At 51.4% G+C, this 23,750-nt stretch overlaps 1 protein-coding gene across 1 annotated transcript in view; it reads left to right on the top strand.

Moving 5' to 3' along the window:
• Window positions 1-221: 221 nt before the first annotated feature.
• Window positions 222-23,750, top strand: part of KIF3C (kinesin family member 3C) — a 34,652-nt gene continuing 11,123 nt past the window's right edge. Inside the window, exons 1-6 of the mRNA XM_057743198.1 lie at window positions 222-527; window positions 801-2,550; window positions 19,054-19,155; window positions 19,786-19,908; window positions 21,030-21,148; window positions 21,625-21,741. Of these exons, the coding sequence (XP_057599181.1) occupies window positions 1,012-2,550; window positions 19,054-19,155; window positions 19,786-19,908; window positions 21,030-21,148; window positions 21,625-21,741 (2,000 nt within the window). The 5' untranslated portion in view covers window positions 222-527; window positions 801-1,011. The remainder of the gene's footprint in view (window positions 528-800; window positions 2,551-19,053; window positions 19,156-19,785; window positions 19,909-21,029; window positions 21,149-21,624; window positions 21,742-23,750) is intronic.

The following is a 23,750-nucleotide window of genomic DNA, read 5'->3' on the forward strand; positions in this document are numbered from 1 at the left end:
ACCCACCCAGTTCGGCTGCAACCTCAACAGTCGCTCCTGGGGTTGCACGCCAGAGAGGGAGGGGCCTCCGGGACTGGAGGAGTCATCAGCAACCTGCCAGAACCGGGTTAACAAAGGCAGGACTACAACTCCCAGCATGCTCCAGCCCAGTGGGGTGACGGCGGGCGGTGGCTGCGCTGCACCCGCCTGGTGGGCGCAGGACCTGGGTCGGCGCCCGAGCCTGTCATTCCGCAGGGGTCTGCGGGGGTGCGGGCGGGCGATGCACCCCGGTCCCCAGCGCCCCGGCCGCGCCGGGCTCGCGTCCCCCGCCCCGCGGCCCCGCCCCTCGCCCCACCCCAGCCGGGCGACTTAGCTGGGGCCGCAGCGCGGCGGTAGCATCACTGTCGCCGCCGCTGCTCCGCCCCATCCCCTTCTGTTTTCCTCTCTCATTCTCCGGTGGCGACGGCGGGGAAGGCGGAGGCTGAGGCAGCAGCAGCAGCCGCGCGGGCTGCAATGAATGATCCCCCAACTGGGGGAGAGGACTCCAGGTGAGCCTCTGCCCTCGGGAGGGCCGGGACCCCTGGCCGCCCGGGACCTGCAGCCCCTGCCATGGATCCCTAGAGGAGGAGGAGGAGGAGGAGGAGAAGACAGCTCTGTCGCCCACCCCCATCCCATTTTCCTCTTCCTTTATCTCATTGTTGCCGTAGCTGTTTACGGCGGCGCTCCCGCTGCCCCAGCATGGGGCGGGCTCCGGGTACTGCCATTCGGCGGGCGCTGCTCCCGCGGCTGCCCGGCGGTTCTGTCTAATTCTCACTCCGCAGCCGGTGCAGCGAGGACCCGAGAGCGGTGGAGGCCCGGACTGCAGCAGCGGCGGGGCCACCTCCCAGCATCCCCACCCTAGGAGGCTGCATGCGGATTGAAGAACGGCGCCTGGGGGCTGGGCCGTCCCCGCTGATCCGGACCTAGCGAGGACAGCAGGACCGCCCGGGCTGCGGAGGGGGGCGGGGGTGTCAGGAAGGACAGAGCGGCAAGATGGCCAGTAAAACCAAGGCCAGTGAGGCCCTGAAGGTGGTGGCCCGGTGCCGCCCCCTCAGCCGGAAGGAGGAGGCTGCTGGTCACGAGCAGATCCTGACCATGGACGTGAAACTGGGCCAGGTGACCCTGCGGAACCCCCGCGCTGCCCTGGGGGAGCTGCCCAAGACCTTCACCTTTGATGCCGTGTATGATGCCAGCTCCAAGCAGGCCGACTTGTATGATGAAACCGTGAGGCCCCTGGTAGATTCGGTGCTTCAAGGTTTCAATGGCACCGTGTTTGCCTATGGACAGACGGGCACAGGCAAGACCTACACCATGCAGGGGACCTGGGTGGAGCCCGAGCAGCGCGGGGTCATCCCTAATACCTTTGAGCATATCTTCACCCACATCTCGCGCTCGCAGAACCAACAGTACTTAGTCCGGGCCTCCTACCTGGAGATCTACCAGGAGGAGATTCGGGACCTGCTCTCCAAGGAGCCTGGCAAGAGGCTAGAGCTGAAGGAGAACCCGGAGACAGGCGTCTACATCAAGGACCTCTCCTCCTTCGTCACCAAGAATGTCAAGGAGATCGAGCATGTGATGAACCTGGGGAACCAGACCCGGGCGGTGGGTAGCACACACATGAATGAGGTCAGCTCCCGTTCCCATGCCATCTTTGTCATCACCATAGAGTGCAGTGAGCGTGGCTCAGATGGCCAGGACCACATCCGTGTGGGCAAGCTCAACCTGGTGGACCTGGCTGGCAGCGAGAGGCAGAACAAGGCAGGCCCCAACGCAGCTGGAGGGACGGCCACACAGCCCACGGGTGGTGGCGGTGGTGGAGGCAGTGGTGGTGGTGGTGGAGAGAGGCCTAAGGAAGCCTCCAAAATCAACCTCTCGCTGTCTGCCCTGGGCAATGTGATCGCTGCTCTGGCCGGCAACAGGAGCACCCACATCCCCTACCGGGACTCCAAGCTGACCCGGCTGCTCCAGGACTCTCTGGGGGGAAACGCCAAGACCATCATGGTGGCCACCCTGGGGCCAGCCTCTCACAGCTACGATGAGAGCCTCTCCACCCTGCGCTTTGCCAACCGGGCCAAGAACATCAAGAACAAGCCTCGGGTGAACGAGGACCCCAAGGACACGCTGCTGCGGGAATTCCAGGAGGAGATCGCCCGCCTGAAGGCCCAGCTGGAGAAGAAGGGGATGCTGGGAAAGCGGCTCCGGAGGAAGAGCAGCCGTAGGAAGAAGGCCGTGTCAGCCCCGGCCGGGTACCCTGAGGGGCCAGTGATCGAGGCCTGGGTGGCCGAAGAGGAGGACGAGAACAACAACCACCCCCGCCCGCCCCAGCCCGTCCTGGAGTCGGCCTTGGACAAGAACATGGAGAATTACCTGCAGGAGCAGAAGGAGCGTCTGGAGGAGGAGAAGGCAGCCATCCAGGATGACCGCAGCCTGGTGAGCGAGGAGAAGCAGAAGCTGCTGGAGGAGAAGGAGAAGATGCTGGAAGACCTGCGGCGGGAGCAGCAGGCCACAGAGCTGCTCGCAGCCAAGTACAAGGTAAGAGCCCCAGAGGGAGCAGGGGCTCTCCGGAGGTCCCCAGAGGGATCCTGGCTGGCAGACTTTTCTTTGAGGGCCTGTGACCTGGCTTGAAGCAAAGTGCCCTGCCCTCTTGGCAGGTGCTCCCCTGGAGAAGGCAGGCAAATTTCTGTGACCGTGGGCTGCCAGGCAGAGCGTCCCTGGAGCACCTAGGAGGACACACACACACACACACACCACACACAGAGCAAAGCAGGTGGGCAGTCTCTCAAGCCAGTGAGCTTGGGCTGGTCTGACCTGCTGCCTGTCAGTCTCTCCTGGTGGCCCCCAGTATCAATCAGGTCCACGGACAGCCAGGCAGGCGCTCAGCCACGTCTGGGTGTGGGTTCTCGCTCTTGCATAGCTGCCTCCCTTGTGACGTCCTCCCTTTGCAGCACCATCAAACCTCACACCATTTTAATATCTGACATTTGGATAACACTTCACAGTTTACAGAATGCCCCCACATACATGATCTCATTTGAACCTTATAGTAGCTATCTGGGGTCCTCGTTCTTAAACCCCCATTTTACAGGTGAGGGACCAAGGCTCAGAAAAGTGACATGACTGAGGTTCCATCCTACAAAGTGGCAGAGCTGAGCTGGAACCAATGGCCCTCAGGCTCTTTCAGTTCTTGGACGGCAAGGCTGGACTGCAAATGGGTCCTGTTCCCTAGGAAAGCGGTCCAGCGGTGCACTGGGCCCACTGCTTGGAATCTTAGGAAGGGGATCATGCAGAGGGTAGGAAAGAGCACCGGCCTCTACGCGGGAGACCTGGAGTCTCGGCATAGCTGTTCTACCGCTCACTGAGTGACCTTGTGTGCATTGCTTCTTCCTTTCCTCAAGCCTCAGTTTCCCTTTGTAAAATAGAGGGTTGGGCTGGGGGATCTCTGAAGTTCTTCTAATCGGAGAAGCAAACCAATTGGCCTCCCACACCCAGGCCTCATCCCAGTAAGATCCAATTCCCCATTGCCCTGAGAGACATCAGGGCCTCAGCATCCTTCCTGAGCTGCTCCCTTCCCTGGGGGATCCTCCAGGCCCCAGTGAAGCTAAGCTGCTGAGGCCCCCCTGCTTGGCCAACCACAGACCTGTTAAATTTCAATGCTGCAAATGCCACAACTGAATGTTCCAGGCATCTCCAGGTCCCTGGAGTCCTTAACACTGAGGGTTGGAAGAAGGATGCAGGGAACTGTGAGCTGAAGACTTGCTGGGGAGAGCAAAGCATTACCATTTCTTAGTGCATCTCAGGAGTGTGGGCTGGGGCACAGGGAGCTCTGCCTGGGAGGGAGAGTGGCAGCTGCTGGAGGAGGGACAGATGCCGTTGTCTGTGTTATGGGAATGTGCTGCTGCACCAGGGGCTCTGGCCTTGCTTATTTAATATTTAATTCACCTCCAGGAGCTCAGCAGGAGTTATGCTGAGCTGCTTTCTCAAAGAAAGGACTGGGGCCTGGCCCACTTGGGGCCCTCCTGGGAGAAACAGGATGTTAAAGGCAGGACAGTTAGACTCAGCTCTCCCAGGAGGAAGGCAATCCAGGCAGTCTAGTGCTTTCCACCAGGGAATCTTACATGGGCAATCTGTCATCGGTTTCATTACCAAGAGCCCCACCACTACCTCTTGCTCCCCTTCCCCACCCACCCTTAAAGCAGGGGGGCAACAGAGGCTAAGAGAATGCACTTCAGCCCTGAGGAGATGGGTAGAAAGGATGGAGCAAAGAATCCAATGGCATCCTTCCCATTGGGAACAATGGGATCTCCCATTGTTGGCCACTCCCTGGTTCCCTCAGTAAGAGTCTTGGATCTAAGGCAATGTGGGGCACAGATAATGGGGACAGTTAAGAGATCGGAGCAGCCAGTGGCCAGCGCCAAAATTCTTGCACCAGAGGCATAGCCCACAGAACCCCCCATCTTACAAGTGCCACGGGCCTTGGGAAACTGAGGACCAGGCTTGCCAAGGGCCACACAGGTGAGTGAAGGAGAGCCAGACTCTTTATACTTGGTCCGGCTTCCTTCCATTGCACCAGAGTCCTGATGTTGTTCCCTGTGCTACTTGGTAATCAGAGTAATTCATTTTTATGTAACTCTTTTATATTTTAATCTCATGGAATCCTCCCAGCAACCTCCAGTGATGAGTATTACTATTTACGTTTGACAGGAAAACCAAGGCCGGTGACTGTCTCAGTGACCTGGGCTGATAGGCGGGCGGAGCCAGGACTGGAACCCAGGTCTTCTGATGGCCCCAGACCTGTGCTCTTTCCAGGTCTTCACAGATCCCTCAGTGTTTGCTCTTGTGTGACTTGGGGCAAAGGCCTTTGCCTCTCTAGGCCTCAGGTTTCCATTGGCCTGTTGAGGGGAAGTCTGACACAGCTCCCTGGGGACTGGTTGAAATGGTCCTTATGTGCCAGGCTGTCAGAAGCAAAGCGGGGAGGGGTGCCTGGGAAATTCCAGGAAGGGAATGATTCCACATCCTGTGACTTCTTGTCACACCCAGCCCAGAACAAACAGCAGCCCGCAAACCCAGAATGGAGCCTAGACAGAGGACCCCAACCTCCCTGCAGTCCCTAAGGCACTGCTGGTTCAGCGTTGGAGGTTTCTAGGATGGAGGAAACAATTTGAGGGCTCTCGAGCGATCCACTGGGTAATGAGGGGAGGAGCATGTTAGAGATAATCCCAGGCCTGCCTATTTCACAGGGTTGTGCTGAAGATTAAATGAGATCGTTAGTGTGAGGGCATTTGAAATAACCTGAAAGCTCTAAATGAGTGCAGGGCATTCGCAGCCACTGGGTGGCTTCTGTCTGCCAAGCAGGGGTCCGGTGATCTCTAGGACTGACATCTTTGTTGTTGGCTTAACGCTTTCCTTCCCCTGCCATCCCAGCTGCCTTGCCGTAACCCTGCAGCCCTGGGAGCAGAGCCAGGCGAGAAAGATCTAGGAGCTCTAAGAAGGCAGGAGCTCTGGCCCCTCCTGGAAATTAGCTGAGCTTCTGCTCCCCATCTGCAACATACTCCGGCTCCCACTTTCTGAGTTATGACATCAATTCCGCTTCTCGCCTCCCACCCTCCATTCCCTTCTTCCAGTTCCATCCCCTGGGGGCTGCTGAGCAGTAGCTGATGCGACCCAGTGCCCTCGTTCACTCTCTCTGACTCATCTTACAGTCTGTCTCTCCTGTTTTCCCTGCCCACAACCTCTAGGCTCTCCATTCCCTTTGTTCTCCCCTCACTGTGTACAAACACCATGCCTGTCTCCTTGGAGTCTCCTTTCATATTTACCTCGGGCTTCAGAGGGTAGGAGGGTGTGCAAATGTGTGAGGGTGTGTGATTGTCATCAGTGCCATGTTTATCCATAGTCGTTAGCCATCCATACTTGTGTCCTGTCTCCGGGGGGCTTGATAGCACATTAGACCTGAGAGGTAGGGGGAGTTAGTAAGGTCACAGACAGACCCACAGCTGAGATGATGGCCCTTCACAATGGCAACTCCAGTGTTTGTGCACAATGCACATGCTGCTGTGAGGACTGGGGGGCACGTAGATTGATCGGGAGAAGGCCCGCTTTAATTGTGCAAGGAACCTTTTTTAATGACAGCTTTAATTTTGAGCTTAATTTTTTGAGAGCTTGGACTAGATGACTTCTAAAGCTTTAATTCTAGATCTCTAGAGGGGAAGAAGAGTATTTAGGGGAGGCAAGGGCTGCAGATGATACAAAATGTAGGCTCGAACTGAAGAGAGGACTAGAAGAGGTAGAAACAACAGCACTGCTTCTTGATCTCCAAGTAAGTAGGTCTGGAGGGAGAGGAGCGGGGGAGAGGGGATGCTTGGCTAGAGCCAGCTCTGTCTGTGGTGGGTATGAGAAAGAGACCCTGCAGAAGCCACCCCCAAAGCCAGAGGGATGCGGTCACTACAGAGAGTACAGACTGCATTGAATTTTTACCATCTATTTGTGGGTCCCTCTTCTTCCTCCCATTTTTCAGCATTGGGATTAACCATAAATGGTTATGCAAGTGAAGGGGTTTCAAGCCTGAGAAACAACAGTAACAGCAAGAATAACGCCATTTACTTAACACTTGCCATGTGCCAAGCTCTATACTATCTAGTGTATACAAATTTTCTCATGTAATCCCCACAAGCACCTTCCAAGAAAGATGTTGTCACTGTTCCCATTTTACACATGAGAAAACTGAGGTTTTGTGTCTTGCCCACAGCCTCATGGTTTGTATATGGCAAATCTAGTTGAGCCCAGGTTAGTCTGACACAAACTTGGATCCTCTCTTATGCTTAAAGAGTTAGGAAGATCAGGTTGGGAACTGGTGGCTGGGGAGGTGGTGAAAAATGACAGTAGCTGGTGTACACGTGTTGAAGTTAAGGTGACAGAGGCCAGTGGGCACTGGCAGGTGGAGCAGGGGCATTTAGAAGCAAGTGCAGGACCGGAAATGGAGTTCGGGGGCTCAGCTTTAGAAGAGGGCTCAAATGAGACCCCGGCCCTCTGTTGACCCTCTCTCCCTTTATGTAAGTGACTCCCAAATCAAGGTCTCCTGTCCAGGTCTTTGCTGACCTTTTTTTGTAGAGTGCTGTATTCAGAGCACAGATATCAGAGTCAGGCAGGCCTGGGTTTAGTGATTTACTAGTCCTGAGACCTCAGTTTCCTCATCTATAAAATGGCATAATAATAGTACCTATGTCCTAATGCTATTGAGAGGACGGAGTAAGGTAGTCGACATTAAAACACTTTGCACAGTTCCTGGCATGTAAGTGTTCAGCAAACAATAACTGTTTATTACTGTTATCTTTGACTGCCTAATGATTGTTTTCGCTTGGTTACCTTCCTGATGCTAAGCACTTCACATTTTAGTCTGGCATTCAAGGCCTACCAGAGTCTGGCTGTAATATATCTCTTCAATCTCACCTGCCTAAGCAAGTGATAGGAAAACCTAACAGCCAACTCGTCTACCCCATACTTTGAATTTAGGATGTACCTCCCTGACCTTCTGCTGATTGCACTGTTTTTGTACCTGAGACTGTCCTGGTAACCAGGGAGTGAGAGTTATGGGAACAGGTTAAGCTCAATGTAAATAACTTCTTAATAGAATTGATCTACTTCAAGAGATAATGGGTTCTGATCCCTGGAAGTGTCCAAGGAGAAACTGAATGTCAGAGTTGCTCTAAAAGGATTTGTGTACCAGAAAAGCCATTGAACTCGGTGATCTTTAAAGTCCCCTCCTCTTCAAAGTCCTTAATTGTTAAAAGTGGTATTTTTTAAAGGAAAATATAAAATGTTCAGTTCACCTTTTTGGAAATTAAGATGAGAGGATTTAAATGTTAATGTATGAATTCAACCAATAATAGAGATATTTCCAGCTCTCTATCATGGCCAATGAGAGAATGGCAATGAGAAGAAGAAAATAGAAGAGAATGGGAGACAAGAAAGAAATAGAGGGGGACAGGGAAGAGGGGAAAGAGAAATGGAGTCATAGAGTCAGGGAGAAAGAAGGAGAAAGAGTGGGTAAAGGGGTAGACAGCAGGGTTTCTGAGGAGAAGAAACCCCTGTTGGGCAAGAAAGCGCCCTGGAGGAGAGAGTGAAATAGTGTCATTCCACCGTCCTGATCCTGAGGTTAGTCTCCAAATAGGGCTGTGTCCGGTCTCTAGAGACTCCCCAATAATCTGGGGAGCATCTATGTTCCCAAAGCTGATCTGGTTCCTTCCACATGTCCCCAAGGACACCAGTCCCATGCCAGACACTCTGAGACTTACAGGGCCGGGTGATCAGGGGACTTTGTGCCCCTCACCCCCCATTCCAGCTGAGTTTTCCATGATTCTTGAGAGAAGAAGCCTCACCACAGCAAGTGACCAGAGCTCCAAGCTGGGTGTGGCATCTAGATCAGAGTCCATGGCCCCTTGGCACTGTTGAGAGCAGTAGCTTCCATTTCTTCCTTGCCCTGGCAGGTGTGATCAGTTAACAGAATTGCCATGAGCTGCGGGCATTTGGTAATATAAAGATGTGACCTGCAGGAAGTGTACAAGAAGAATGCATTTCCATCAGAGGTTCTGGGATTCACGTTATATTGGGGCTCAGCAGGCCATCTGGTCCAGTGCTGTGTGTTGGCTGGAGGAGTGTATTATCGTATTGCCCTTAGTCATCTCCAGCCCCCGGGTAATGCAAGATTGGATGAAGTGGCTCTGATAATGTTCTCATTGTGCTCTGAGGACCAGGAGGAAAGGCCTGGAATTCAGCAGCAGAAGGGCACCCCCTCCCATCTGTGCCCTGCCAGCCTGCTGTCCCTGGCCAGTCTGGGGCACTTCTGGGGCTGACTGGGCCTGATAGCAGCGGAATCAGATAGCCTGAGTAGATAAGAAAATGGTCTCACTTCCAGCCAGTCTAGCCCTTCAGCCTTGGGAGCTGAGCAAGGCAGACTCCTGTGCTCAGAGCTTATAGGGCACCTGCATTGGTGGTTTGGTGTATGCCTAGAATTTTTAATATCCTGAGAATTTCCTGGGCGTTAACTCCTGGTCAGACTAAAGACTTACTTTCTAGTTGTCTCCCTTTCCTCTTGGATGTACTCTGCAGAAGGGTACCAGGCCCTGGGTGAACTGTTTCTGTAGTGGTAGCTATTAGACCTGCAGGCTTTCTCCTTTCTTCTAGGGAGCCAGCAGAATAATAATAACAATAGTTGGAGTAATTACAGTAGCTACCATTCCTTTAGTGTGTGTTTAATGCTAACTACTCACTGTATTCTTGCATGGTTTTATTCAGTCCTCCCATAAGCACCATGAAGTAGTAGTGTATTTAATCTCCATGTGACCAATGAGGATATTGAGGCACAATGAAGGAACAATCCAAGGTCACATGCCCATGAAGTGTGAGCACCAGAATATGAGCCTATGTCTGCTTGACTCCAAAGCCCATGATCTTCCCCTCCACCCTGTATCACCAACTCAGAAAGGAAGGCTTCAGGCCAGATCCCTGGCTAATAGGCCCCAGCGGGAGTTCTTGTCTAACTGAGATGCTTAACTCATGATGCAAACCCCCAGCCTCTGACCTCAGCCTAGAGCCGTTCATTTATATCATGGACAAGTCTTTTTGGACACTATGACCAAAAATACTCGTATAAATCAGTAGATAGGGTTAACTTTGTCTTTAAATTATTTAAATTTCTGAAATGAATCATGAAAACTCACTAATGGTGGTTATCTCTAGGGATTTTAATAGGGGGCTTTTATTTCTCACTTTCTCCTTTTTTTACCCCCCTTTTTTTTCATTTTGGCACTGCCACACGGCATGTAGGATCTTTTTTTTAAATATTTATTTAGTTAGTTAGTTATTTTATTTTCTGGCTGCATTGGGTCTTAGTAGTGCACATGGGATCTTCCTTGTGGCATGCGGGATCTCTCATTGAGGCTCCTGGGCTTCTCTCCCTAGTTGTGGCACATGGGCTTGGTAGTTGCGGCTCATGGGCTCTGTAGTTGTCTCATGCGGGTTTAGTTGCCCTGGGGCATGTGGGATCTTAGTCCCCCAACCAGGGATCAAACCCACTGGACCGCCAGGGTTTTTTACTTTTTTTTTTTTTTAAATAAGCATATATTACTTTGTTAACTAAACAAAAACAAATCTAAAATCTTTAAAGGAGAAAAAAATAAATGTGTTAACACATGGTTAGAAGATTGGCTTAAATGAATAATTGAGGGAAATCCAGGATTGATAATAATTCTTAATGATACCCAGTTATTGGTACTCCTGTGACCTTGAACAAGTCACTTCCCCTCCTGGACTGTAAGAAGTGAGCAATAGATGACTTCTTGGTTTCTGCACCATTTGCTGATTCACCTTGGAAGCAGCGGGTCAGGAGCCCAGAGTTAGAGGTCAGCTTGGATGAGGGGCAGTGAGGGCTGGAGAGGAATGACCAAGCATTGCCTGGAAGCTGGAGGCTGAGTGACCCAGGATCTGTAAAATACGGAGTCTGTATTTTATGCACCCTTGGGTATCATCCAGTTCTAACATTGTAGGCTTCTTTTGTCTGCCTGGATTTGCATCCCTAGTGATGGAGAGAAACCCTCTAGCACAACACAAGTAAGTGAGGGAAATGGGAGGAAGACGAAGGTCAGGATCAGATCTGAAGTGCTCATGGTTTTCTTACTCAAGTAGATGGGCTGATTTTTTTCTTCCTGCTTTTCTCCAAGGTGGACGGAAGCATTTCTGGGCATCTGTACCCTGTCCAGTGCAAGGCTGAAAGTAGAGTCCAGCTCACCTCACTCCCCAGCCAATATGTTTCCTGATCTCTAATTGTTTTTCCTTCTTGATGAGAGAATTACTGGCATTTTAAAGACCATTTATGTAGTTTTTTGAGCCATCCAAGGAGACGCAAGGCAAGAAACTCAGACTCAGTCTCCTGATTTATGTTTCCCGGGACAGAGAATCACTAAAAATAGCACTATTCTTCCCCTCACCATTGTCTCTTTCATTTCTTCTTCCTTTAAGGCTGGTTCCTTCAGATCTGTAACCAGGGGCCACAAAAGGAAAAACAGGTTTATGACGGTAGGCGTGACCATATTTCCTAAGAGGTGGGAACCAGGACTGTTGTAGTAGTTATTTTGTTTTGCTCTTTGTGATGAGTGGTGGGTAAATGTCTATCAGATACTGAGACAGCAAGTAACCACTGACATTTGATTGTACATTGTCATTTACCGAGTATTTCCACATCTATTATCCAACCCACATTCTTACCCAAAGCCTGCGAGGTTAGTGGGTATTTGCCCCATTTTACAGATGAGAAAACTGAAGTCCAGAAGCTGATGCCCTAGATTTCTTAGCAAATAAGATGGTAAAGTGCATACCAGGAATCACTCTCTGATTGACATGCCCAGTGCTCTTTATATCTTTCTGCCATGGGACTTGTGAGGTGGCCCTTCTCGTGAGCATTCGGGTTTCAACCTCTCTCGGGGACCCTAGTGATACTGATGACCTCCCTCCAAGCATGCAGTTAAGAGCTCTATCCTGCTTATCTCAGAGGCTCCCATAAGAACCTCACACAGGCAGGAGCATCTTCAGCAGAACCCTGCCTGTTTCATCTGGAAGAGAAAGAAATGGCGCCCTGAGCTTTCCTGATGGTTCCTGAGTTGGCAAAGGTGCAAAGACCAAATGCTTTTAGTTTTTCTCCAAGGCACCTTCCTGCCTAAACCCAGGAGAAAGCTGTGGAACAAGGAAAAGGGCGCTGGACTTGGAATTAGGAGGCTGGTGTTTAAGTACTATATCTGCCACTTATTGGCTCCGTAATCTCGAGCAAGTCACTTCCCCTGTCTGAGCCTTAGTTTCCTTTTATGTCAAATAGGGATCATACCCGTTATCTCTTGTGATGATTAAATAGGATGATTAATGCAAAAAAGACCTAGCCCAGCCACAGGCACATGGCACGTTGCATCAGAGACTCCTGTCTCCTGCAGATGTCATAGATTAGCTGGCAGTGGCAGGGCAGAGCCTGTTTGGCTTCTCTGTAAAATCATACTCGATGATATCCCCTCAGAAGGGTGGCCAGCTGGGGCTTGCTGTCTCCATTCTGGCTTTCCAGATCAGCACTTAATGAATGCTGGGGCCCCCTTTCTCCCCCTGATTTTGTATTTCAGTGGCTCCTGGAAGGGGAAAAGGTGAGCCTCTGAATATCCCAAGCTGTATCTGCAAGCTGACATGGTCCCTGTGGTGATCTTGGCTGTTAATTGTCACAGCAGCTGACCTGCCTCTAATACCTGGAATCAAGACTCTAATCAAGTTGGGAAATTATTTGGAAAGTGTGTAGTCAATATAGGAGCAGATACACATACCGATTCCTTCATTATGAGACTCCAGGCTTAGAATTCTCCATCTCTGGGCCTCAGTTTCCTCATCTGTAAAGCAAACGGGGTTGGGGTTGATGATTCCCTGAGGTCACCTTAGTTATCCTGTGATTTGTTTTCTTCTTGCAAGAGTCAGACTATGTCCTTAGAGCTCCCAGCCCTGTCTTTTTCACCCCCACAGCCTCTGCTGGCCTTTTAGTTACACTGGACATATTTAGAACCAGCAGAACCAAACCCAGTCCTGTCCACAGGCCCCACCCACCTGAGAAATCACAAAGGCGGCATTAACTGGGGCAGCCAAGAGCAGCTCTAGGGAACTTTTCCTGGGGACCAGGAGCCCCACATTCCCAGCCCCCCTGCTTATCCCCTCCCAGCCTGGAGTGGGCCCAGGGATTTGAGGCATCCATGTCCCTCCCTGCCCTCCTTAGGTGACAGTTAAAGACAACAATCTCTGAGGAAAAGGAGGAGATGGCCACCAGTATCCTCAGAGAAATGGGAAAAGCAAAAGCTGTTTCTAAGCAAAGAACTGAAGTCGTGCATGACATATTTCAGAGCGTGGGGGTGAAGCCGGCAGCAATGGACAGAGACTGGGGAGAAGGGGGCGCTGAGGCCCTTCACCTGGATGGGGGCCCATCCCCAGATTTCATGCCAGGATCAGCCCCCTCTTCTAGCACAAGTCAGGTTCTGTCAGGCGGGCTTGGCTGACAGCGTGGGCTGGGCCAGTGGGCCAGACTTGGCGAGAAACCAGTAAGGCTCATTTGGTTGTCATTCAGACCACGTGTATGCTGGGTCCCGGCGGGGCAGGCAGAGAAGCATAGGGGCGGTGGACAAATGGAATGGGGTGATATGGGCAGTCAGGCGTCATCCAGAAACTCTCTTCATGGAGCCCAGGGCCCAGCCAGAAGGAGAGATCCTGAAGCACAGTTCCAAGTCCAAGGAGACGCGCTAACACGAGGGCTGATGAGCCAGAACCATCACAGAAACCAGTCCTGGGAATCACGTCATTGGGGTGGCAGTGGGAGGAGGGTTGGGACTTGGGGGCCCTTGTAGTCTTGGCTGATGCATCAGATTCCAGGCCTGATTGGCAGCTCAACTTCTGCCTGACAAGTGTCCAAATGGGTTTCTTGAGCTAGGTGTGGGTAGCTGGAGAAGGTGGGGGCTGAACAAACAAAGAATTGTTTTGAATCAGGTCCATCTCCTCACTTTAAAATCACCAAAAAAAAACCCCATAAAAGAGCATGTTGTAAGAGGGGAGATCAGACCTTTACAAGCCTACCGCAAAGGTACAGAGAATATAAAATAAATGAGAGGCTCAATTTTATATCTATTATTAAGCAAAATTTAAAATCATAATACTTCGTGACTATGACATTGTAATAAAAGTGGCTCCATTATTTATTGCTGGCAGTGGTTTAAGTGGTATAAACTGTTAGAAAGGTAACTTGACAGTATGTTCTAAGATATACAAAATGTTTATAACCCTTTGTCCATTCCTGAAATTTCCTTCTAAGAAAGTCATCTAAAAAAGCAAAAAATTGGGAATTCCCTGGTGGTCCAGTGGTTAGGACTCAGTGCTCTCACTGCCCAGGGCCTGGGTTCAATCCTTGGTCAGGGAACTAAGATCTCACAAGCCGCGAGGCTCGACCAAAAAAAAATTATATGCACGTGAGTGTTTATTGTAACCATTAACCAAGCAACCAAAATATCTTACAATGGGGGTTAACTCAATATATTATGAATTTTCCACTCTAAACATTATGCAGTCATTAAACTTATAATCATAAACCTTATGGAAGTAACAGGAAATTCTTGAGATATTTGATAAAGTGGAACTAGCAGGACATAAACTTATATTTATACCATGTCTATAGGTGTGAAAAAATATGTGCATATGGAAAAATCTGAGGGGAAAAATAGCTATGATGAAGAATATGTGAATTTTTTTTCCCTTTTGTTTTATTTCTGGCGCTATTTTGATGTTAGCCCAATTTTTTTCTGAAAGTAGAGAAAGACAATAAAAGGTTAAAAATGTGTCCCCAGAACCGCTTAATGAACTGTGAGGTATTTAATCCAGTGCCCCTGAGATAACTCATACATTACATAAATTTATTACCTTCTGTGAACAGAACTTCTCTTTGTTCTAAAAACTCAAGGAACAAGCTCTTACTCTCTGTACCAGGGATTGATGGGAAAAGCCTGGATCTTTCCTTTTCACACCTGTTTTGATGGTATAATTTCCAGGTCCATCCTCCTAACCTTTCTTTGTCTTTGCCAGCTAAAGAGTCCTATTTTTTTAAAGTCTCTTGTAATAACCCTTGGATGGTGTTAGACGCCCTTCTCTGGATCTTCTCTCTCCTTCAAGTCCCCGGAGATGCGGTGAGAGAACTATACACAGTACTCCAGATTCCGCTGCATCATAGTTTTATATTAGGGCAGATGATTTTTGTTTTGTTTCCAAAAAGCCTTAGTGACGGTGCCTGGCCAGATGCTATTGGCTTTTTTAGCTGTGGCAACATATTAAGTCAGTGTCTTCTGGGAACAATAGAGAATTACTCCCCCCTTTCTCCTCTTTTTTAGTTTATAACCGATTGCTCACAGCTATCATTTAATGAGTAGGGCGAAGATTACTTTTTCCCAAAATGTAAAACTCTAATTGAAACTCATCTGCCATTTTTTGGTCCGCTCACACGGCCTAGAAATGTTCTTGCTCTTTATCACCTGTAAGGACTTGGGGGCCCCTGTGAAGCTGGTATTTCACCTGTGCACCCTTTCCTGCGTGATTTCTGATGGAAATCAGTCCCCCCGTTTAACAGTGGAACATTTTTCCATTTAGAGAGATGCCTGTTTATTCCTGTTCCCTTTCCCTCATCCACCTCCCCTTTCTCTGTCTCCTCACCTCCTCCCTCATGTAACTTGGAGTAACCTCTGATGTAGAACCTTGCCAGGAGCGTTTTAACCTCTAAAGCTCTGGCCACTGGCTTCCCCATAGGCTGGAGTAATCTATTTCGTCCTTGAAAGAAGTGTTGGAGATTAGTCAGACGATTCCTCTTGCTGGAAACATGTTGCTTTTCTTTTAGCAAGTTCTGCTTCCTAGAGCACTCCACACAGTGTCTGCAGGAGGAAGAGCACGGGCTTTGGAGCCAGGCAGACCTGGGTCTGGATTCTCCATTTAAATTGAACAGCCATAATGTGACCTTGGATGGATTACTTAACCTCCCTGAGCTTTCATCGGAAAAATGATGGTGCTAATAGTTTGCCTCTTAAAGCATGTCACTCAGGTCCCCTGGGGATCTCAGATGCTGCTTCACTGGGCCTGCGTAGGGCCTGAGATTCTGCATTTCTAACAAGTTCTCGGAGAACGCTTATTCTGGGGACTGCTAAAAGCAGTGCTTCCCAAACGTGACTGCACACTGAAATCCTTTGGGAACCTTTAAAAACCACCGATGCCTGGACCTCAGCAGCTGCCCTGCCACCCGCGTTTCTAATTTAACTGGCAGCAGGCTGCAGCCTGGGCAGCGAGCCCTTTAAAAACTCCCCAGCTGGGCTTCCTAGGTGGCGCAGTGGTTAAGAATCCACCTGACAATGCAGAGGTCACGGGTTCGATCCCAGCTCCAGGAAGATCCCACATGCCACGGAGCAACTAAGCCCGTGTGCCAAAAAAAAAAAAAAAAGCTCCCCAGCTGATTCTAATGTGCATCAAAGCTTGAGCCTCACTGCTTACAGGGTTATCAGCAGAAGTAAATGTGAGATACCTGGCACGTAGCAGGTGCGAAGAATAGAATGGCTTTTTTTCCTCTTGGTTCCTTGCCCTGTGCTTCTCTCTCCACCCTCAACCCCAGTCTTTATATCAGGCAGGAAGAAACATCAGGCAGGAAGGCATCAGCGGTTGCCCTGGACCTTCCTCACTAGAATCTTCTCTAGAGCATCTGGCTTGGGAGTTTTCACTCCCAGTCATGTGGGGAAGGGACCGAGACAAAACCCTGCCATGTGACCTGGCACTGGGAGTCTTAAAAGCTCCCCAGGCAATTCTAATATGCAACCAATTTTGAGAACTGGTGTCTTGTATTAGGTGGCAAAGAGTGAAGAACACTAGGGCGCCATACACAAGCGAAGTGCAAGGACTCAGGGCTGGAGCGGGCGAGTGTATCCCAGAATGGGGGACCAGGCCAGACACCAGGTGCACCCCAAATGCCATTACAGATAGAGGGATCAGTTATCCGTGGTCTGCAGCAGTAGGGGGCTTCCTCCGTGGACAAGCAGAGCTACTGCCTTCCTCTTTCCTCCCTCTTCACATCTAGCCCATCCCTCCTGCCAGGCTTCCCAGATGCCCAGGACCCTGCTGCTCTGCCCCTTAGCCAGTGCATGCGTGTTGACCAATTGAAGGAGGAGAAGCTGGGATGAAGATCCAGTTCTGTTCTGGATGAGAGAGCCCAGAGAAAGGACCTCAAAGCCCCCGCTGAGGCTACCCCCAAGAGTCCTTTCTGTTCATCAAAGTGCATCCTATGTGCCAGGCTCTGTGCTAAGCCCCAGAACTCAGATCCAAGTAAGATACAATTCCTGACCTGAAGGAGTGCACAGAGGAGACAGGGTGTAAAGAAATGATGGGACAATATGGGAAAATAGTAGGAAAGCGTTCTGTTTATTGAGGAGGCCCAAGGGAGGAAACATGCAGAGTTGAGGGAATCAGAGAAACCGTCCCAAGATGCTCAAGCTGTGTCTTGCAGGAGAAGTAGCCGTTTTCCAGGTGGATGTGGAGCAGGGAGGGAACCCTTGTCTTGTGAAAAGGCACAGCCCACTCAGGGGGCTGGATTCTTTCGGCGAAGCTGGAGCGCAGAGCACACATGGGGTGTAGACGAGACCCTACAGACTTTGGGGTTCATCCTGCGAGGAATGGAGGCCCTTTCAGTAGTTTGCAGCAGAGGAGAGGCACGTTCAGACTTGTTGGGGGGGGGTACCCTCCGGTATCACACGGAGAGGGATGGAAGGGGAAACTGAGGCAGTGGGGAGATCCTGGCCGTGATTCTGGTGAGTCATGGAGGACCACGATGAGGTGAGCCATTGTGGTGAGGATGAGAAGGAGGGAAGGAGGTGAGCTGTGCCATCACTCACTTGATGGGATTTCACGACTGGCCAGGTGAAGGGGGTGAGTGAGCTGAGGGGCAGGGGCTCGGGTGAGGTGGGTGAGGTGGCTGGGAGTCACTCACACAAAGGGTGGACAAGTGTGAGCGTGAGTGGGAAGGAGCCTGTGCTGTGGAGGTGGGTGGATGGTGACACATTAGCCAGGAGCAGGGCCTGGGAGAGGTACTCGTGTGGCCCTGGCTGTGCCGCCGTGCGGAGGGCGCCTTGCTTGGGCACCTCGGCTCCCTCGGAGGCTGTGGGGGGCAGCTCTGATTGGCCCTGCTTCACCCAGTGTCCTCTGTCGCCCTCACATAGCCCAACCTCTGGCCCCACAAAAGCAACCTTCAACCCCTGTGCCACTCTGTCCTCCGTGAAGGATGGGCACGGGGATCCCGTACTCCCCTATTCTGCCAGCACCTGCTGCTTCGAGAGCCCTTGGGCAGGTCAGCAGCTCCCACTGGGAAGAATTCCAGTGGGGAGGCAGCCAGTTTATTCTAGTGGCTCAAGGTGATTTCAACCTTCTGGGAGGCCTGGGATGACATCAGAGGACAGCGGCAGTGCCTGGGCAGCACCCTCTGATTAGCAATAGTGAAAATGCGTTTTATGTAGCCACAGAGTTACACTAGTCCCTTATTATTTAAGCTTCAGATTCAACAAGCATCTATGGAATGTCTGTGCCAAGCGCTGGGTGGGTGGTGATAGGGGAGCCGCACACAGCATGGGGGCTCCGTGGGGAGACCACCGTGGAGCTCAGATCTCACCTCTTTGTTAAGTGGCTGCATGACCCGAGGCTACTTGCGCTCAGCTTCTTTACTTGTTGACTGGGGTCTCTCTGAGGGTGCCGTTGGAGACGCCTGGCCTGTAGTGCTCAGCAGATGTTTGCTGGCCGTTCCTCCTAGAGCAGAGGCAGCTCCAGAGTTACGGACATCAGAGATGATGGATAACTTGACCAAGGCTTCACATTTGCTGGGTAGAGCCCAAGTCTTTCTGGCCATCTCCAAAGCTCATGCTGCTTCTGGGACCCCATGTGCCCCTTAGTGCTGCAGAGTCTTCTCCCTTTGGCTTTTCTTCTGTTTTCCAGCTAAAGATTAGAGCCTTTCCTGCTGCCTGTGTGAGAGCCCCCTTCCTGAATCAGACCCACATAGCTAAAGGGCCGGGCTGCGCAGCGCCTGTATCCTATGTCTCCCCGCCTCCTGAACACCAGCTGGGTCCTGTTGCCAGGATTAGATTGCCGCCCGCACTCCCTTCCCAGGCACGGTGACCCAGCCTTCCATCTGTATCCAAAGCAAACAGATCAGGTGCCCCGTACTCTCTGAGGGATTCCCTCTCTTTGTCTCACCTAATGGTCCTGCCGACAGGGGGAGCCTCGCCCTGGGGCCCAGGAGGCTGGAAGGGAAAACGTCATTCTCGGTGAGGGTCACAAGGTCCCTTCTGGGACACATCTTCTGTCCCCTCCTGGAAGGACCACAGAATAGGGAAGCCACACCTCTCAAGCTGGGGCTGCTGTGGCCCTTTGGAAAGGCCCAAAGCCCATCCCTTCACCCCTCTGTGTCCCCAGGCCATGGAGAGCAAGCTGCTCATCGGGGGCAGGAACATCATGGATCACACCAACGAGCAGCAGAAGATGCTGGAACTGAAGAGGCAGGAGATTGCCGAGCAGGTAGGGCTGAGGGCTTCAGGTCCCCAGAGGGCACATTGCCTTGAGGTCACATCCCGGGGGCTTAGGGCAGGGAGCCACCCTGGACTCAGGATCCCTGGAATTACAGTGCTGAGAACCTAAGACGTGCTGCCCGTGGGCCCACCCGCCCAGATGGGGCCTCTCCATGATGTCAGCCTCCTCAGGGCACCTGCTACTAATTCCTGGACCTTCCACAAAGGTGTGAGTTCTTCGCCAACTGTAGGACTGTGTCCTAAATCATCGAGAACCACAGTTTGTTGGTCTTACCAATCAGCTGTGATACTACATGGGAGAGGCTGAGGCAGCTGGAAAGCCACTCTCTGGGCATCGGAATATGTGGTTGACACCCCTGCAGTTCCCCACCTATGAGGCCTGGGGTCTCCTTTCACTTGAGGCAGTACCTGGCAAAAGCATGGCCATATGTGCTGAGAAGAAGGTTCAGAGAGGTTCCATTAAGGACGGGGTGGGAGCAACGGATGTGGGCCACGGGATGCTCCCTGCCCCGCCTGGCCCTGGTGGCCATGACAACACCGGGTTCCATGATAGGCAGCGCTCCCTTGGGCCCCACAGTACGTGCCGCTCCACTGAGCCCCGTGCCCTGCCTTGGCCTAGAAACGCCGCGAGCGGGAAATGCAGCAGGAGATGATGCTCCGCGACGAGGAGACCATGGAGCTCCGGGGCACCTACACATCCCTGCAGCAGGAGGTGGAGGTCAAAACCAAGAAACTCAAGAAGGTGAGATGCCACAGCAGGAGCGGGTCAGGTGTGTGAGGGCCCGGCAGTCACCTGCCTAAGGGGAGGGTGTTTAGCGACCCCCCCTCACACACTTTGCTTGAACTGTTGATCCCCTGAGTCCCATTGCCTGGGTGCTGGGGTGAGGAGCGGAGGGAGGCGGGGGTCTGGTTGGGGAGGAACAGAGCCTTCTCTCCTAGGCCCGGAGGGGCCTGATAGGCTGAGAACGCTTCCACTTCCACCCCCCAGGGTTGCCAGCCTCGTGGTCCTGGGTGAGCTCCCCCTCTACTCTGGTGTCGCCCGTGAGTCACAGTTTGGATGACCGAGCACAGAGCAGGCCAGGGGAGTGGCGGGGACGCCTGAGGAGGCTCGAGCCGGGGGAGCTCAGAGAGGGAGCACAGGGCTCTCCAGGGATGAGAAGACTGGCCACCAGGACCCTGCAGCGTCCATGGCCAGGGAAAGGCTTGTGCGTGAGCTGAGGGCCAAGGGCAGGAAGCAGCAAATTCCAGCCGGATTCTGGGAAGAACCTGGAGAGCCTTTAGGTTGCTGAGGTGGCTGCGCCAGAGCAGGCCGGGCAGAGGCCCCAGCTCTCGCAGCCGTTGCCAGGGACACGCCTTTCAGCGGGCGCAGAGTGGGACAGGAAGGTCGGGGCTGCCCTCCACACCCCTACTTTTGAGAGCCTCTGGAGAGGCAGGAGTAGGATGGGTCACCTTCCAAACTGGCCGAGGCTCCCTTCCTTCCCCGAGCCCTGGACCAGCAGTCTGGATACTTAGGTCCTGATTCTGGCTCTTCTGTTACCTAGTTGTGTGACCTTGAGCAAGTCTGTGACTGAGTTTCCTCACCTATAAAAAGAGGGTGTTGGACCAAAAGGTCCCTCGGGTCCCTTCACATTTGAACACTGCACGATGTGGACAGCAGCTGAGAGAGAGCAGGTTAACAGCCCACAGTGTAGCAGGAACGGCAGCCCTTAGAATAACCCGTTGTGATGGATGGTGTGGCAGGAGGGAGCTCCAGGTGTGGGCCCTGGGCGCATCCTGGACTGAGCTGAGGGGCCCCGGCTGGGGAGCAGAGCCGCATTGGTTGCCACACTGGACAGCCTCTGAGCTGCACCTGTTCCCATCCAGCTCTACGCCAAGCTGCAGGCGGTGAAGGCGGAGATCCAGGACCAGCATGATGAGTACATCCGCGTGCGGCAGGACCTGGAGGAGGCGCAGAATGAGCAGACCCGGGAGCTCAAGCTCAAGTAGGGCCCCTCCTCTTCCCGCCGGGGACCCTCACAGCCATCCCTCAGGCCTTGGGCCTCTCCCTGACAGGCCTCTCTTTCCTGAAGGCTTTGTTCTGACTGTCTCCTCACCCATGTCCGTGTACCTTAGGAATAGAATGTGTCTGAGAGCTGGGGGAGGGAGGGGCCCATTGGAGTTTCTTTTACCTCCTGTTTTCCTCCTTCCTCTCTTCTGCCTGCATTGGATGAACCCCGCAAAGTGCATGCTGGGTGCTACCCAGAGGTAACTCCTAAGGCCCTGAGTCTATAATCTTTGCAGTAGAAACCATGATTTTCAAGCTCTATCATTTCTCTAGGGATCACCTCCCCCGACGTTTTGGTTTTTCCACCTCCTCTGTTCCCTCTGCCTCTTTGCTTGCTCTCAACCTTCAACCTGCACCTACCCCATGTGGTCTCACACTTCCCAAACCCCCTGTCTGCCTCATTCCTGCTCCCAGGTACCTAATCATCGAGAACTTCATCCCCCCTGAGGAGAAGAATAAGATCATGAACCGGCTTTTCCTAGACTGTGAGGAGGAGCAGTGGAAGTTCCAGCCCCTCGTGCCCGGCGGAGCGTGAGTCTCTCACCAGCTGTCTGGGCCTAGGGACTCACAAGCTCGCCCCTGGTTGGGGGTGGCCAGGGGGCCGGGGGAGATGGAGGTTTTCATAGATTGGGGAGGGCTGGGAAGGATACAGATGAAGGATGGGTTTCTCAGGACCTAATGTCAGGGTCTTCGTGAAGGAAGGAGTGTCAAATATAGTGTCTCATTGGTCTGGGATACAGAAAATACTAGCTAGCTAACATTTGGCCAGTCTGGTGAATATTCATTATTCAGATGCCAAAAACAGCGACAGTGGATAATATTGCCAAGCACTTACTATGTGTCAGACACTGTGGGAGACTCTGCAGACAGAAGGTAAATCGGACACAGTCAGAGCTCACAGTCCGGTGGAGAATACAGAAAAGTAATCAGTTCAGGAAACGATAGAGATGTGAGGTCTTTGTAGCCTCACTCAGCTGGGTGATTCAGCATTTCCACCTGTTTCCACATCCTAGCTCTTAGGTAACAGTTTGCATCCGTTGGCTGGGTGTGCAGTTCCCTCTGCTGGTGGCCATGAAGAGCAAGACTGGATATTCAAACCCAGCAGAGTGACTGCCTCACCCAGCTGGTCCACTGTCCTTTAATTGAAAATCTGTGTACAGAGGTGCTCAGGAGGCCGGATACCAATACACTTCCCTGGAGATTCTTTGCTCTATCTATCCTGGGAATATTAATGCCAAGATAGGGCAGGAGTCTCACCAAAGCTGGTGTGGGAAGTTAGCTGTAGAGGTCTACACCTTCTCACTGGAGCAACAGATGCCTACTGAATTTGTCTGCTTTCTGAAGGGCTGATCCTACCCAAGGCAACACTATACAGATTTGTAAGTGGCAAGTTCATTAGTAAAGGACTTTTCAGTGGTGTCAATTTGGATTTAAAATCCACCTTTCCAATCTAAGTGGAGGTGTGCAGTAGTACATCATCTAATGTGGAAGCTCTCCACCCTGGCTGCAACTAGAATCACCTATGAGCTGGGCTCCAGAGAGTCTGCTTTAAAGGTTCTTGGGTGGATCCCAGGACGTAAAAAAAAATTTTTTTCAAGACTTCCAGCTGATTCTACGGGAAGCCAGGTTCAAAAACTGCTACTCCAGTGCCATCTGCTGGAGGAAGATGCTGGTGAGGCTTCTGCTTTGTAGAGTTATTTTGTGCTTACAGAGTTTTTGAGTTGAAAGTTTGTAGGGGGAGGAATTTCTTTACATTGGATAGAGATGGGATGAGAGGCTCTGAGAAGGCTTTTTTTTTTTTTTAATTTTGAAAAGCAAGAATAGTACAAAGAATTCCCGTATACCCTTCACCAAAATTCCCCAGTTGTTAGCGTCTTGCCACGTCTTCCTTTATTGATCCCCTCCCCCCAACCATTTGAGATGAAGTTGCAGACAGTCAGCCCTTTACCCATATTTCCTAAGAATGAAGACATTCTCTTACATAACCACAGTGCAGTGATCAAATTCAGGAAATTCTGTATTGACACAAGACAAGCAATATTCAGTTGTAGCCAGTTACCTCAGTAATGTCCTTTACAGCAACTCCCCCACCTGCCACCAGCCTACCTGCGGTGGTGCTTTGCATTTAATTGTCATGCTTCTTCCGTCTCCTTTAATCTGGAACTGAGAAGGGATCCTGATTTGAGTTTTGAGAATTTCATGCTTCAGAGGAGTTTATTCGTTTCTCAAAACATTGTCCCTGCAATTTTTACCTGACGCCCTAAGCACACAATCTAGGCTTCAAAGCATGGTGGGTGCTTTGCCTGAAGCTAAGACAAGCTTTCTGCTTAATGTTTATGAATTTCCATTCTTTATTCTTTTTTGAGTCTACTTTCTTCCTTTTATTCAAATAACTAAAATTAAAAAAAACTTTAAAATAACTTCTCTCTTTTTTTTTTTGCAAAAATAAAATGGTTTGCTTGCACTAAAAAACCGTTCACGGATTTTAAAAATTAAAAGAGCTATCTTCAAATAACACATGTTAAATAATTTTGAGTAGA

This window comes from Hippopotamus amphibius, chromosome 7, assembly GCF_030028045.1.
Source record: "Hippopotamus amphibius kiboko isolate mHipAmp2 chromosome 7, mHipAmp2.hap2, whole genome shotgun sequence".
Taxonomy (NCBI): domain Eukaryota; kingdom Metazoa; phylum Chordata; class Mammalia; order Artiodactyla; family Hippopotamidae; genus Hippopotamus; species Hippopotamus amphibius.